Genomic DNA, 15,005 nt, shown 5'->3' on the forward strand with positions numbered 1-15,005 from the left:
TATGATGGAATTTGATTTAGACATTCCAGCTTGAATGTCTCTCTCCTGCTTTCAGAAGACATCTGCAGTAAAGAGTGATTACCTGACAAACTTCCATTTTCCTCTTGTTCCCCAGCAACACATCTCAACGTTTAGCCTTGTGGCTAGAGTCAGAGACAGGGCTATGGGGATTAAACACAAGCAAAGATATATTTTACTTACGACTCTGCACCCACACCCTTAGGACAGTAGAGCCCATAACACTGTCATTCACTCAGCAAATATTTATTGAATGCCTATTTGTTTTTATTATTGCTACTGCTGTTACTATTAATTCAGTAAGGATATTATTATATGCTAAGCCCAGGAAATAACAACAGTGAATAAGAAACAGTCCCTGCCTCAAAGAAGTGTTAAGTTTTAACATGAAAGAACCGAGAAGCACCCAGGAAGTGGTGGGTGCTATGACCCGATAAGCCCAGGGTGCTACCTGCAGCCCAGCAGAAACACTGACCAAAACTGCTTCTCATCTGATGACAGCTACTCTGAGCCCTCACTGACCCGGTGCACTGGAGATGCATCTATTCAGACAACAGCCTCAAAGAGTACACAGGCCCAGGGACCAGAGAGGGTGGCCTGGCGGGAGAGGGGAGGGCTCAGTGGGCCCTCCGTGCAAACCAAGACATGGAACTCTTTCCTGAAGAGAATAGCTAATCCTTGAGGGGTTTGAGGCACACACAGAGGTCTGAGGTATAATCAGATCACTCAAGTGAGCTCATTAAGCTAAGGGCATACAGAGGTCAAAGATGACACTGGCATTTCCACATGGGTAACTGGGTGGATAGTGATGCCACTCACCAATATTATTTATCACAGGACAAAGAGCAAGTTTTGGGGAAAAGATAGAGTTAAGTCTAGGATGTGCTGAGTTTGAGGTGTCTCTGTGGGGATGTTTAATAGGCAATTGGCTGTTATGGGTCTGGGGTCCGTAAAAATCTTGGCTGAAGATAAAAGATTTGAGAGATATCAGCACATAAATGGTGAATCTGTACGGTAGTTGTGCACACAGCCTGAATGCCCCAGGTCTTCATTACCTTGAAAATGCATAATTTCCATCCTCCCTCTGTATTTCCACCAAGCAAGATATAGTGAAACATGATGTCTGCTGTGCCAGGGTCAGAGATTCTGGGGCTGGCCAACCTGGAGCATCGCCTTGGTAACCAAAAATGTCCAGATGGCAGGCTTTGAGCTCCTTGGGATGCTGGCCAAGCCAGGAGGGAAGGGGCCCCCAATAGTTGCTATACTATACAAGCTTGCTGCATGTCGATCCCAGGAGCAGATGCTCTGTCCAGCTGGCTGCTCCTGGACTCCCTGCACGTAAGTTCCCCCAATAAGTTTATGTTTCCACCACCGTCTCAAGGTCTTTTTCTTCAGTCTCTCCAGGCTACCCAGCAGCCCTGGCTCACAGTCAGCCAGGGCCCAACAACACATAATCGATGCTTGGATAGGGCAGATCATCCAAGCTCCAAACAAGAGTGAAAGGAGGACAAGGATAGATTCTACGATTACCAATATCTAAGCAATGAAAGAAAAAGACAGAAGGACTGTCCAACTAAGCTAAAAGAAAACGGGGAGGTAACAGAGCCCCTTGTACACAGCACCCTAGGTCACTGTGACCTACTGTCACCCTAATCCAGCAATCAGGTTCCCGACTCCTATGCCAGTCCTGCAGTGACTATGTTCACACCTTTTACCCTCAGTTCCTGTCAGAACTTGGAGTTCTGAAATGACTCCCTGTTACCTGAAGTCAATCATCTGCTGTTTGGACCAGGAATTCTTGCTCTGCCCCTGCTTTGATAAATACTCAGGATTTGGGCTTCTGTTTACACATTGGTTTGCAGTGTTCCCATTCCGCCTATTTGTTCCCCTTCAGACCGACTTCACTTGATACCTGGACCTGTACCTTAAGTGTCCACTCCTGGAACATTCTGGTTACACTTTCAGGTTTACACATCTAGACTTCTTTACAACCCAGAGGTCTGGCCTGAAACCCAAGCCCAGCCCTCACATACTGAGAGCTAAGACTAAGGCAAGGCTGAGGTGACGGCCTGAAATGCAGCTCTGAGACACCACAGCTGAGACTTGAATTAGGCCTCGCATGTATCACCCAGAAAACTTCTGAAGCGACTATTAGAGCAGAAATCAGTATCAGGGCACGCGTGGCCACGCCAGTATCTAGAACGGGAAGATGGGTCTAGAACTAAAGGCAAATCCTGAAAACATGAAAAATCATGTTTCATTTTTTAGGATACATTAATGACCATCAAACCTGACAAATATCCACAAAACTTTAAGAGGGAAAGAAAAATGAGCTCTTAATATAATTCTATACCTTTTTAAGCAGTATACTTACCAACATGAATGTTATCTTTAAATGCCACATCATGGAGCTGAAATATTAAGTGTCGGCTAAATTTCTCATCAGTGCTAGAATCCAAGTTGAAAACATCTTCAGCTGAACAATTAACTCTGTATAACTCTTGAAGGGCTTTACAAACATACTAAAAACACAAGTAAAATGTAAACAATTAAAATTTTTTAGTTTCTTCTACAATATTTCCATGAGCAAAATTCAAGTATCTTGGTACAAACTTAACTCATTTATTATTTTGATTTACTATCCAATATTTATTACATAATGATTTTACCAAATTACTTAAGCATTGAAAACACATATTTATATTATATATGTTCATGCAAAAAAATTCATAGGCTCTTATTTTTTTATTGTAGTTGACATACTGGTTTCAAGTTTACAACATAGTGACTGGACAATATATACACTATAAAAATGCTCACCACAATAAGCATAGTTCCCATCTGTTATCATACAAAGTTATTACAATATTATTGACTATTCCTGTACTTTTCATCCCCATGACTTACCTGTTTCATTATAGGCTCTCATGATTAAAACCTTCTTAGAAGTCAAACAATTTACTTTATACAGTTATCTCCACTAAAATACAACACAAACATTTCTTCTTAGGCATCTCTTTAAATACCACCTATGAGTTAAAATGTCACTAATTCCATTGTGAATAGTTTTAGTTTCCAGGAAGTTCCTCATGCACACTGAGTCCCCTGGGGCGAGCTGATGCTGGTACTGAAGGCAGTTATGCCTCAGAGGAAGAAACAAGCCCAGGGTTAGGAGCACAAGGTGTGCAATCACAAAGACCTGAGCTTGAGTTCTGGCTTTGCCATTGCCCAGCACTGTGACTTTGGTCAAGTCCAAACCTAACATTCCTCCACTGCAAAATGGGATAATAATAAGACCTAACCTGGGGGTTGTTGTAGGGAGTAAACAAGAAAATGAGAGTGAAGAACACTGTACCTGGCACATGCAGTTGTGTAAGAGCAGCAACTTGCAGGCAGACAAGTCACTTCTGAAGCCTCAGCCTCCTCATCTGCAGAATGAAGCTACTAAGAACTATCTTGGGGTGAGCAAAAATGTTTGTAAACTGCTAAGCACCAAGATACCTAATAGGTATGTAATAAATTGTATTTATCAGTATAACTTTGGCATGATTATAGCATACCCCCATGCCCTCCACTACTACTCTTCTCCAGTAAGCAAGCTCTCATGTCCTCAGAGGGCTTCCTCAGCTCCCTATCTACATCACTTCCCCCTTAAAGTATTTGCACAGCTACAATTTTATGTTAACTTGTGTAATTATTTTCACATCTGTTTCCTCCATATTACAGAGGGTGCTCCCTCACCATCTGTTCTCTCCTGCTTATGTAGGAATAGAACCCTGACTATTAGCTAGTTAGGAGGCCAAGTGGAATACACACATTTCCTTGACTCCCATGCAGTAAGGTGTGGCCACATGATGACGTTCTGGCCAATGATATGAGCAGGACAGGATGCCACTTCTAAGTGAAACTTTTAAAGGCAAGGGCAAGCCTGCCTTTCACCATTTTCTACTGACTAGAACGCAGGCATACTGCAGGTGGTGAGCCATCCTGGACAATTTATATAAAGATGACATCTTAGGAAATGCAAAGCAACAAACCTATTCCCTAATACAGTAGGACAACATCCAGATAGTACATGAGAAAGGAATAAATTTCTATTTTGTTTAAGCCACTTACATTTTAGGTCTTTATTATGGCAACTAAATCTATCTTACGTTGTTACCGTCCATTAGACTATAGGCTCTATGAAGGCAGAAGCCCACCTCTCTTTGGGATAACTATTGTATCCCTAGTGCCTAGGTACAGTGAGGCTGAAAATTTTTTAACACTGTAGTGTTGTACTTTAGAGCTATACAGAATAAATGCAGTAACTCTATACATAATAACAGTAAACTCTTGAACATCAGTGTAATTTTTTTCTGGACATGTCTCCCAGGCAAGGGAAACAAAAGTAAAAATAAGTGGGACTAACATCATACTAAAAAGCTTCTGCACAGCAAAGAACACCATCAACAAAAAGAAATGGTAACCTACTGAATGGGAGAATATATTTGTAAATGATCCCACTAAAAAATGGACAGAGGACCTGAATAGACATTTTTCTGAAGACACAGGTCAACAACTTCACTAATCATCCAGGAAATGCAAATCAATACCACAATGAGGTATCACTTCACACCAGTCAGAATGGCTACTATCTAAAAGACAGGAAATAACAAGTGTTGACAAGGATATGGCAAAAAAAGGGAACCCTTGTAAACTGCTGGTGGGACTGCAAACTGATGCAGCCAACTATGAAAAACATTATGAGGGTTCCACAAAAAACTAAAAATGGAGATACCATATGACCCAGTAATTCCACTTCTGGGAAACCCAATGAACACAAAATTGCCAATTCAAAAAAATATATATCCACACCTATGTTAATGGCAACTTTACAATAGCCAAGATATGGAAGGAAACTAAGTGATCACTGATATAGATGAACAGATAAAGAAGATGTGGTACATGTACACAATGGAGTATTACTCAGCCATAAAAAAGAATGAAACCTTGCCATTTGTGACAACATGGATAGACCTAGAGGATATATACAAAAATGAAATAAGCAGAGAAAAGATAAATATAATATATGTAAGGCAGGAAAAGACAAATACCATATAATTTCATTTATATAGGGAATCTAAAAAACAATACAAACAAACAACTAGACTCATACATACAGAGATGGCTGGTGGTTGCCATAGGGGAATGTGGTGGAAGGATGGGGGAAATAAATAGGTGAAGAGGATAAAGGGGTACAAACTTCTAATTATAAAATAACCACAGAGATGAAAGTACAGCATAGGAAATATAGTCAATAATATTGTAGTATCTTTGTATGACAGACGGTAACTACAAGTATTGTGGAACATTTAATAATGTATGTAATTGTCCAACCACTATGTGTACAACTGAAACCAATATTGTGTATTAACTATACTTCCATAAAAAAGTAATCACAATCTTCTAAGTTCTCTTTCCCAAGTTAAACTTTAAATAAAATTTTAAATTAGATTTTTCAAGTTGTAAAATCCAGAAATGAAAAACAGTTATTTGAACAATTTTACCTGTCAACATAGCTTTATAAATTGTTTCAACACCAGAATTCATTCTGGTGGCTTACTGAAATTTCAGAAGTGGCTTACTGAAATTTGTCAGTTAAGTCACTAAATCAAAGGGCATTATCTGGTATCACTAGGTATTACTAGCCAGTTATTTATTAACCATCTGTTAAATTAAGATAGAGCTAGCCTAATTTATACCTCCTCAGAGACTCAAAAGGAAAAGTACTTACTGAATTATACACGTTATGAAGTAACCAACAAATGAAATTAGTTTCAATATAACCATTTATAAAGATTATATTAATATAATCCTAATAACTTTTTTTGTCAACATGGTAAATACGTTATACAGAAATGGATGTATAATTTTAAACTGATATCTACATCTCTTTCCAACTTTGATGTAGATTAGCTGTTCAAGACTAAGATTGTATAAAGAACTAAAACAGAAAAGATTTTTAACACCTACATGATCTTTGCCTCACCAGTGCTTATTAATTTATATTACAAACAGGATTTGCACTAGTGTTGTTTCCATCAGGGACAGTTGTAGTTTCTAATATGATGTCATACCTCGTGAGTGGTATCACCATATTAAATTGCCAGCAAAAATCTCCAAATCTTAATTCCTTGTCGGCCCCACAGAGCCCACAGAGTAAATCCTACCTTAGATTGCAGGCGTGTATTACACACCAGAAAAAAAGTCAGTATCTATGAATTGTTAAGAACATAATTAAGATGAAAAATTAAGTAGTTTACCAACAACTATAATGAAACATTTAAATATGTTTTTAAGGGTCCAATGATGACTTTTAAAAAAATAACTTTTTGTCACTTTTTTTGGGGGAGAGGGGGGACTTATGCTATTTCTTCTTCAAAGCCAGGAGAAAGCTAACGTTATATAATTTTTTACAAAATTGTATTTGCATAATTTTTCAAATAAATTTAAAATATGTAGAGATCCAATATAGCAGATATTCTTTATCAAAAACATTTTAATTTGGATGTATTTTTAAAATCATAAAATGTGTTGTCTACAGTTAACATCTAAAAGTAAAAATAGGTATTAACATTTGATTTAACTGAGACCAAACAGTCAATGTAATTTTAATATGCCTTAATGCAGTACAATAGCAAAGGATTCTATAAACAAACCTAATAAAGCTTGGTTGCACAATCTATTATTCCTTCTGTTAGAAACTTCATGGTTGACACTGCAAAACCAAAAATATATTCTAGAGCTATATACTCTTTTTGCCTTGTTAAAAACAGTGATAATTTTAAGTCTAGACCAGATTTAGCTCATAACTAGCTGTAAGATCCTAAGTAGGAATTAAGTTTCTCTAGGCCTTAGTTTCCTCATTTATGATAGTCCCAGATAGAATGATTTCCAAAATTCCTGCCAGTTCAAAAATTCTGATACTATCCTTTATCAAAGGTTCCTTGAAGCTCATCTCAGTATCCCATTTTTACAGTAAAAATTACTTTGTCTAACCTTTCCCAGTCAGCTATTTATGATTTAAGCCAGAAAATATGTAATTTAAAAATGCAGAAAATCCCCAAACCCCCTTTTTCAGTTTTTTTAACTACAAGTACTAATATTACAAAATATAAGGACATAAACCGAAACTTCCTGCTTTTTAGAGGTTTACTCAGAGAAGTGAAATTAAGAAATGAAAGTCATTTCAAAAGGAAAAGTGGCAAGAAAAAGAAACACTGAATCCACGTATCACATAGGTTGAGTTCACTTAATAATGAGTGAATGAACAGATAGGCAGACAGTGTAAGGAGAAAACACTGAGTCTGTTAATTACCTCGATGAGTAATGCAACCATCTTTTCCCCATCAGCTCCTGGATTGGTAAGTTTGTTAAATTCCAAATCAAAATAAAGCTTGCACACAGCATTTTCAGGAATGACTTCATAGCAGTGTAAGAGATTTTTTCTGAATTGAACAATTCAAGAAAAGGTTTTTTAAATGGCATAAGTTAATCTTATCTTAGGATACTGTCTTAACTGTGATTTAATAACTAGCTACAACATAATAAGACATGGTAAAGTGAACAACTGCTCAGGATGGGTTTATAGTTCATGGTGTCAAGAATTTCCATCAAATAAGATCTATCATATTCTCCAACATTATTTACCTGGAGAATATAGACAACTTCACACTGTTACTTATTCAGATGGTTTTGCTATTGCATCACACCTGTGTATTTGTTGTTGCTATCAGCATGAAGCAGATTTTAAGAACTTTCTCAAACTGGGGTCCCAGGATCACATATTTTTGCATGTCCAAGAATTTTTTTAATGAGGATTTTTAAGTTTCATATATTAATTAGGAATATTTTTTAAATTGGTTAAAAACATACTCAGTCACTTGACTTCAATGAGCTTTCAATGCTCAAGTTTGCATCAAGGGGTATGACCCCAACATGGGTTAATAAGAATAGATGCTGCCTTGATAATAAGTTGTGTTAAGTGAAGTTCAGATGACATCCTATCAAAGAAAAGGTTTGTAGTCATAAGAACAAGGAAAAGTGATGGGGGAATTGTGTCATCACATGGCACAGGTTTGTACAGGAACTCAAAACACACAACTTTTTCCTCCCAGCACTTGCTGAGATAATTCAATGGTGCTATACAAGGGAACTACAGAATTCGATTCTAATAGTAAAGGAGTACCTGTGTGACAGAACTATGAGAGCCAGTGCAACCTGAATTTCACAAACATTACTACATGAAGGGAACTAACTTTAGTTTATTGTGTTTTTCTTTACAAATTACTTACCGGGATTTATAATAAAACCAAAGTTGAGCATAGGTTGTTACGAGATAAACACGTTGCCCATCACCCACTTTGTATTCCAAAGCAAACACATGAACATCCTTTATAAAATCAAATAAAACATTTGAAAAATTAATAAAATGTAAATCTAAAATCAACTATTCAATATTCACAAATAACTTTACCATTTGAACTTTTGAAATGAATTAATTGTACTATTAAAAACAAGAAAAATAATTACTGAATCTATGCCAATCAAAATAGCTATTTTTATTTACTTTTAGTCACCCAAGTAATACATGCTCAAGAAATACATTTCTAATTCAAGAGACAATTAGAATATTCAGGTTAAAAAGAGAAAAATCACTTTTAAACCACTCTAGTTTGATTTCCTATTATAGTTTTATTTGCCAGTTTATGAAATTAAAAATCTTCAAAACTACCTTAACATTAGAATTTGGACTAAAATTAATAAATTATCTAGTACATATAAAAATGCATGTGAGAACCAATTTTGTTAATGGAATATTTGTAAGTTAATCATAAACACTTAAGTTTTAAAATGCTTTTAACAAGTAACTATAAATTATTTTCTCTATAAGAAACCACTTTGTTTTTAATGTTAACTGCTATGGCACTCTATTAACCGTATCTGTTGTCACAGTTTCTTCTAATAAAGTTCTTTTGTTTCCACTTAGCTAAAGGCAATGGATGAGCCTATAAAGGAACTAAACTTCCATTTTAATAAGTGAGGAGTCAGAGAAGAATTAAGTCGCCTGATAAAGATCTTGAGATAAATTGCATAGACTTTTATAAATTTTATCATACTTCTATGTACTTTTTAATTCAAGATAAATGAATCTGTATCTTAATTTATGATACCTGAATTAGGTTTACGCAAAATGAGCACAAAAGGTTTTTCTTTTATTTCCTAAACTATTCTGATGAGATCTAGTGAGTTCACTAGGGAACAAAGGGTCCTCTTCCTATTAAAACTTTCTGCACTTTGACTCTTATGTAGCATCAATGATCAGAATCAGAGTATATTTATGCTAGACTTCATAAATGCAGCTTTTCTTTATATTTTCCTCTACATTTCCCGCAATGCTAACAAATGCTGTGCAGTAGTTGTTTATTTTTGAACACCACACCCTCTGCAAGCTGAGCATGCAGCAAGCACATCAACTTGCCTACTGCTGTAAATAATTATGATTAAACCCACTCCCTTACTCCAAAGCACAGGAGAAAGTACAAAGAGAAATACATGTGCGCTTCCATACAACAATTCAAAGTCTGAAGCTCATACTGTAAAGTATAATATGTGAGGCATTTTCATCTATTGTTTAAATTCAGTTCTTCTTTCCTTTATTTCATCCTCAAAATCTCACACTATCCACCCCTTCATTTTCTCATATTTCTGTAGGTATTGTTTTAGTTTTACTCTTAAACTCATGTTACTATTTTTCAGTCCATGAATATGGTCACTCTTCCTCTAAGCATAGCTTCATTTAAATGTTATTACAAATTCCGTAAATTAATTGGCCCTGGGTTGGTCACTCTTTTTCAAATGCTAAAGATTCACAGGGATATTTTTCCAAAATAGTGTGATACTAAGATCGCAATTCTTTTGACACAGTACATCACCTAAAAGACAGACCAGAAGTTTTTTTGGAACTCTTAAGTTATAGTAGCACTAAAAAAAAAAAAAAGTAGATGAGGAAATTACCTCTGTACAGCTTTTGACAAAGTTAAAAGCTTGAGTTTGCCGGTGAAATAGTTTCCAAATGGAGGGTGGTTCTTCCGGCTTGGACAATCTTGGTCTGTACACTGAGGACAATGGTTTCCTCTCATACTGTGATGCTCGTTCTTCGATTTGCTTCAGTTTGGCTTCCCATTTTCTCTTCATTGTTTCAGAAGTATGGGGAGGCTAAATCCTGCCCCATGTACAATTTCCATCAATTACTACCAGAACAAACAAACAAGGACATGTGTTTCTTGGCTTAGAATATAGTTTGGTAAAACTTCTAAACTCATTTCCTAATGCTTACATCCTTGTCTGCTTTACATTTTATGCTTTGCATGAAGCTTTAATGCGAAACGAGAACAGGGTTGGCTGTCAGAAATCTTTAAATCCTGGTTCTCTCATCTAATAATGGTATGGTTTTGGACAGGATAATGAAGCTCTCCGAATCATTATCGACTGCAAAATGGGAATCAATATCATCTTGAATACCTTATGTAGTTATCTTGAAGATAAATGTGATAGGACATATGACAATGTTTTGTAAATTACAAAGCCTTATATAAGGGTTTTTTGTATCATTGCTTTTATTATAGCCATTTAATGCATTAAATACCATCTACCTTGCCCAGCTGGTGTTACTACATTGGGCATCATTCTTATGCTATTATTTCTTAGTGCAGAGGTCATTTCTAGGCACCACTGTGCGGGTTCTTTTCCTGTTTTTGTCCACTGCTCTTCTTTTCTCCCAATACACCTGTAAGCTGGAAAGATAACTCAGTGTATGAATGGGAATTACAACACTGGCTAGTTGTGGTTTGGGACATCTATGGTAACCATAAGCATGATGAAAGAAAGGAATGAATCGATCTTAATTTAATAACATAATTTTGTGATTAGTCAATGTGAAATGATTGTATTTTAATCCTTGCTTATTAAAGATACAAGTTTTTGTTTGCCTATAATGCTTCCATGTTAGCCATACCAAGATAAGTGGGCCAGGCAATACTTTTCCAGTTGGGAATTACAGTTTACTTACCAAGGAAAATGGATAGGTTTTTAAGAAAAAGAAGGAAAAGCTTCCATTGTAGATTAAAAATGTTCACAAATCTTTAGCCATCCCTCCCATCAGGAGACACCATCTAACTCGTCTCCCACACTAAGTCTGGGCTGGGCCATGGGATTTGCTTTGGCCAACATAACATCAACAAAGTGAAGCAAGCAAAAGTTGAAGAAGTGCTTCTGCATTAGATTTGGCTATCCCAGAGTCCTGCTCTGCGACTGTCATGCCGGAACTCTGGCCTCACAGAAGATAAAAAGGCCATCTGGAGGAGAACCACGGGACCCCAGCTAACAGCCAGCAACATCAGATGTGCGATACGCCATCTTGGATTAGCCAACCATCACCTGAATTCAAGTCCAGAGTAAACCCAAGTGGCTTCAGGTGAGATCTGCTGAAGACTTGCCTATAGCCAACCCACAGACTGTAAGAAAAAATTTGTCGTTGGTTTGGTTTCTTGTTTTTTAAGCCAGTAAGTTTTGGCCTGGTTTTTACATAGAAAACAGGTAAGTGATAGTTTCCCTCTTCATTAACATCTATGTCACAATGTATTTATAGAAAAAATAATATACTAAAGTATTTGAGGGTGAAATTCTTATTTACCTTTGGCAATGCCTCTCCAGTACTTGCCCTTATCAAGTTTATAAATATTCTCTTGAATTTTAGCAGGAAACTGCAACAACAAACTCACTGGCAAGTGATATACTCCCTGGAAGGAAAACAGAACCACACTAAAGATTAAAAGAGGGTAGGAAGGTCATGACACTGTTAGATTTCAAATTTAACTCAACCATAACAGATCTAAAAAAGATTATTCTTTCAGTTACACTTAATCCAAATGAGAAGTACAAAGCAAAATATATAATTCTATAAGTATCAACATAAATTTCTTAACAGATATGCCTAGGAAAGGCATATAATTTCGCTGGATTGAAGAAATGGGCCATTTTTAATAAAACTGCGTTTTCAATACAAAGTGATATGGCTCCTTATTGCTAAGTAGATTCTGAGTATTCAGTTTACTTTAATGTCACACACCCATAAAAATCCCCTACCTTTATACAACCTAATTGAGAAACTGACTTTCTTCTATAAAATTGATTTACTTTTAATGAAGCCCACCGACCTCTTGGTGACAATAACACAGATTGCAATCAGCTGTGATTTATAGCTCTAATACTAACCAATAACCGACCAGGAATAATCATGTGGATGTTCACACTCAGTAACATCAGGAAAATATTTCGGTTTTCTAAGAATATCAGTATGTCCATGGGAGCGTGTCATACATTACAGTCAAGAAGTCCTCAAGGAAAGCGATGTTGACTTAATGAACTAAGAAAACCATGAATGTCAGCAGAGAAAACAGAGGTTCAATATATGTCATGCCTTTGTGTTCTTTCCAGTTTGAAAACAGCTGAGTTGAGGATTAGAAGACAACTGGGCTTAGGCTATCAGAGCAAGAGGGCTGAAGGACAAAAGCTAAGGAAATGGAGAACAGGAAGGCATCTGGCATTCTGGTCTGAGGTATCATATTCTTTGCTCCTACCCTCTGGGAAATTATGTCACCATTTTAGAAATGCTTTCCATTCTTGGTGGGGAAGGAATCTATCTGTCCTGTATAATTGTACATCCAAACCCTTTTTATACAAGGATCGTAACTATTTTTGGTACTAGTTTCTAAATTCCAAAGAAAAACATTTGTTGTATTTTAAAATGGTAGGCTGAAGACCTCTACTATTATTATTTCTTGACAACAGCATGAGAATATTTAGTTAACCATGCCTGATACCTCTTACAACTAAATGCGGTCAGGCTAGAAAAAAGGCTTGCTTAGCCCTTTCAGAGTAACTGCAAGGAGAGAAGGGGCCCTGAGGATGGGGGTGAAGTGACTCGGGCAGCCTTGCTTCCCTAGGTTTATGCCTAGACCGGCCCGCCTGTGGCACTTGATGGCCTGGTTCCCAGGAGCAGCTGGCCTAGGGGGCACATGCGTCATGATTACTGGCTTCCAGGAAGATCTGAAGCCCACCCTGCCACAGTTCTCCTTGGCCAGCTTTCCTAGTTTCCTTCATCTTTTGTCTAATCACAAGTCAATTCCTATTCCCCAGCCCAACTTCTCCCCCTGCCCTGAGAACAGATTCATCACGAGACTCTAATTCTAGTATTTAGTAATGTTCTGGTGCCTGTACTTGTCAATGTTTTCTTAATATAATCCCTTTTATGGTCTTTTGGAATACATTTTATACTACTACTCCCACTGCTAAAGTATTCACAATAAAGTGTGTAATTAACATTCATTTACAATATTATATACACTTAGTTCCCAGATGAATAACATGTTAAGAAATTAAATACACTAACTGAATTTCTTTTTCCACTCCAGCCACTTTGCCTGTCTGTGCTTGAATAGAACTCATATTTAAATTTCCCCAAAATCTGCTGATGGGATAAGAAAACATACAGTAGTGTTTTTCCCGTTCCCCCTTTCTACCATCCCCACAGACTCCCCTATCAGAGGAATGTAACTCTGCCAGACTAATTACCCTTCAGCTCATTTTCCTAATTTTTCATAGGAGACACTCACTAATGGCTCAGAGCAACACTTAACTCACGCTGATTTTCCTCAAGAAATCCAAACGCTCGTGGCCCGAAGCCCCCGAGCCACGTCCGGCCAGCCGCCCACCCAGTGATTTGGACCAGGCCTGCGCCCGGCCCACGCCCTCCGGAAGCCCGGGCGCCTGTTTCCCGCCCCTGGAGCGCCCCTCTCGCCTTCCCCAAATTCCTCCCCTTCCAGGCCCTGGTACAATTCTGCCACCTGCGTCACCTCTGTAAAAAGAAATTACCGAACTCAGGAGACATTGTCCCCAGCCAACTGTTCTGTTACAGTGGGGTGAGGGGACTTGCCCGTCCCCCCGGGCCTCCCTGAGGAAGAGCCGCTCGCTGGGCCGCCGTGGGAGCTGGGGGGCGGGGGGTCCCCTCCTTCAGCTTTTCCGCGGCGTTTGCGAGGGATAAAGGCCTAAATTTTATTCCTGCGACCCGAGGTCAACTACTGTAACTCCCCTTTTAACAGCCGCAAACGACTTGACCTTTGAGGCCCGGGTGGGGATTGGAATTCCCACCTCCGAGGGCTGTTGAAATTTGGATAAAACAAGAGAACATTGCGAAAATTGGAGCACAGAACAAGCACTCAGCAAATGGTAGTTACATAAAACTTTGCACATTTATGCACAAAATATTGCCCCGGATTTACACCCGAATAGGCGAAAAGAGTTGGGGGCAGGCTAGCTCTCAACATAGGACCCCCTGACTTGCCAGAATGTCGGGAACCTCTTGGAATTTGGTACAGAATTTCATGTTCAATGACGTCGCTCCGTTCTTCTGTGAACACGAGTCGGTTTGCATGGGGTCTGAAAGGAGTTAGTGACTCGGAAGAAGGCGGGGAACCAGCAGGGCAGTTAAGGCTTTTGATTTAGGGTCGGGGAATTGGGGGCGACCTGAAGGAAAGGCCTCGGTCACCTGAAGGGAGCAGAGGTTACCAGTGCCGGGCGCCGCCCGCTCCCTTCCTCCCGGAGGTAACACGGGGCGGCGGCGCCGCGCGGCCTTCGAGTCCGCCTTCGTTTACCTGCGGAAACCTGCGCCGTGGGCGGGAACTCCCAGTCCGCGACCCGCCACCGTAGCTGCACGGAATTTTCAAAGCCGGCGCGAGGCGCGGCCCGAGTGAGTGCCCCGCGCGCGGCGTCTAAGCGGGAAGGGGAGGGCGGGCGGGTACACGCAGCCCGTGAGGGAGCAGGACTCGTGCGGCGGGAGCGCGCCGACCTATGAGGGAGCGGCCCTGGGAGCGCGCCGACCTATG

The 15,005-nt window shown here is 38.8% G+C and overlaps 1 protein-coding gene across 13 annotated transcripts in view; it reads right to left on the reverse strand.

Annotated features, from left to right (window-relative positions):
- The window catches only part of PRIMPOL (primase and DNA directed polymerase), a 42,230-nt gene extending 27,255 nt beyond the window's left edge, over positions 1–14,975 (reverse strand). For 12 of the 13 annotated variants that reach the window (XM_073219170.1, XM_073219164.1, XM_073219168.1 and 9 more), the window contains exons 1-6: positions 14,775–14,975; positions 11,756–11,861; positions 10,078–10,313; positions 8,355–8,452; positions 7,379–7,508; positions 2,393–2,540 (exon numbers count right to left, since the gene is read on the reverse strand). In XM_073219170.1, coding sequence (XP_073075271.1) covers positions 2,393–2,540; positions 7,379–7,508; positions 8,355–8,452; positions 10,078–10,257 — 556 coding nt within the window. In that variant the 5' untranslated portion in view covers positions 10,258–10,313; positions 11,756–11,861; positions 14,775–14,975. Of the gene's footprint in view, positions 1–2,392; positions 2,541–7,378; positions 7,509–8,354; positions 8,453–10,077; positions 10,314–10,715; positions 10,857–11,755; positions 11,862–14,774 lie in introns of all 13 variants that reach the window. The other variant, XM_036996555.2, reaches the window with a different exon arrangement.
- Positions 14,976–15,005: the final 30 nt, after the last annotated feature.

This window comes from Manis javanica, chromosome 12 (assembly GCF_040802235.1).
Source record: "Manis javanica isolate MJ-LG chromosome 12, MJ_LKY, whole genome shotgun sequence".
NCBI classification, from domain to species: Eukaryota; Metazoa; Chordata; class Mammalia; order Pholidota; family Manidae; genus Manis; species Manis javanica.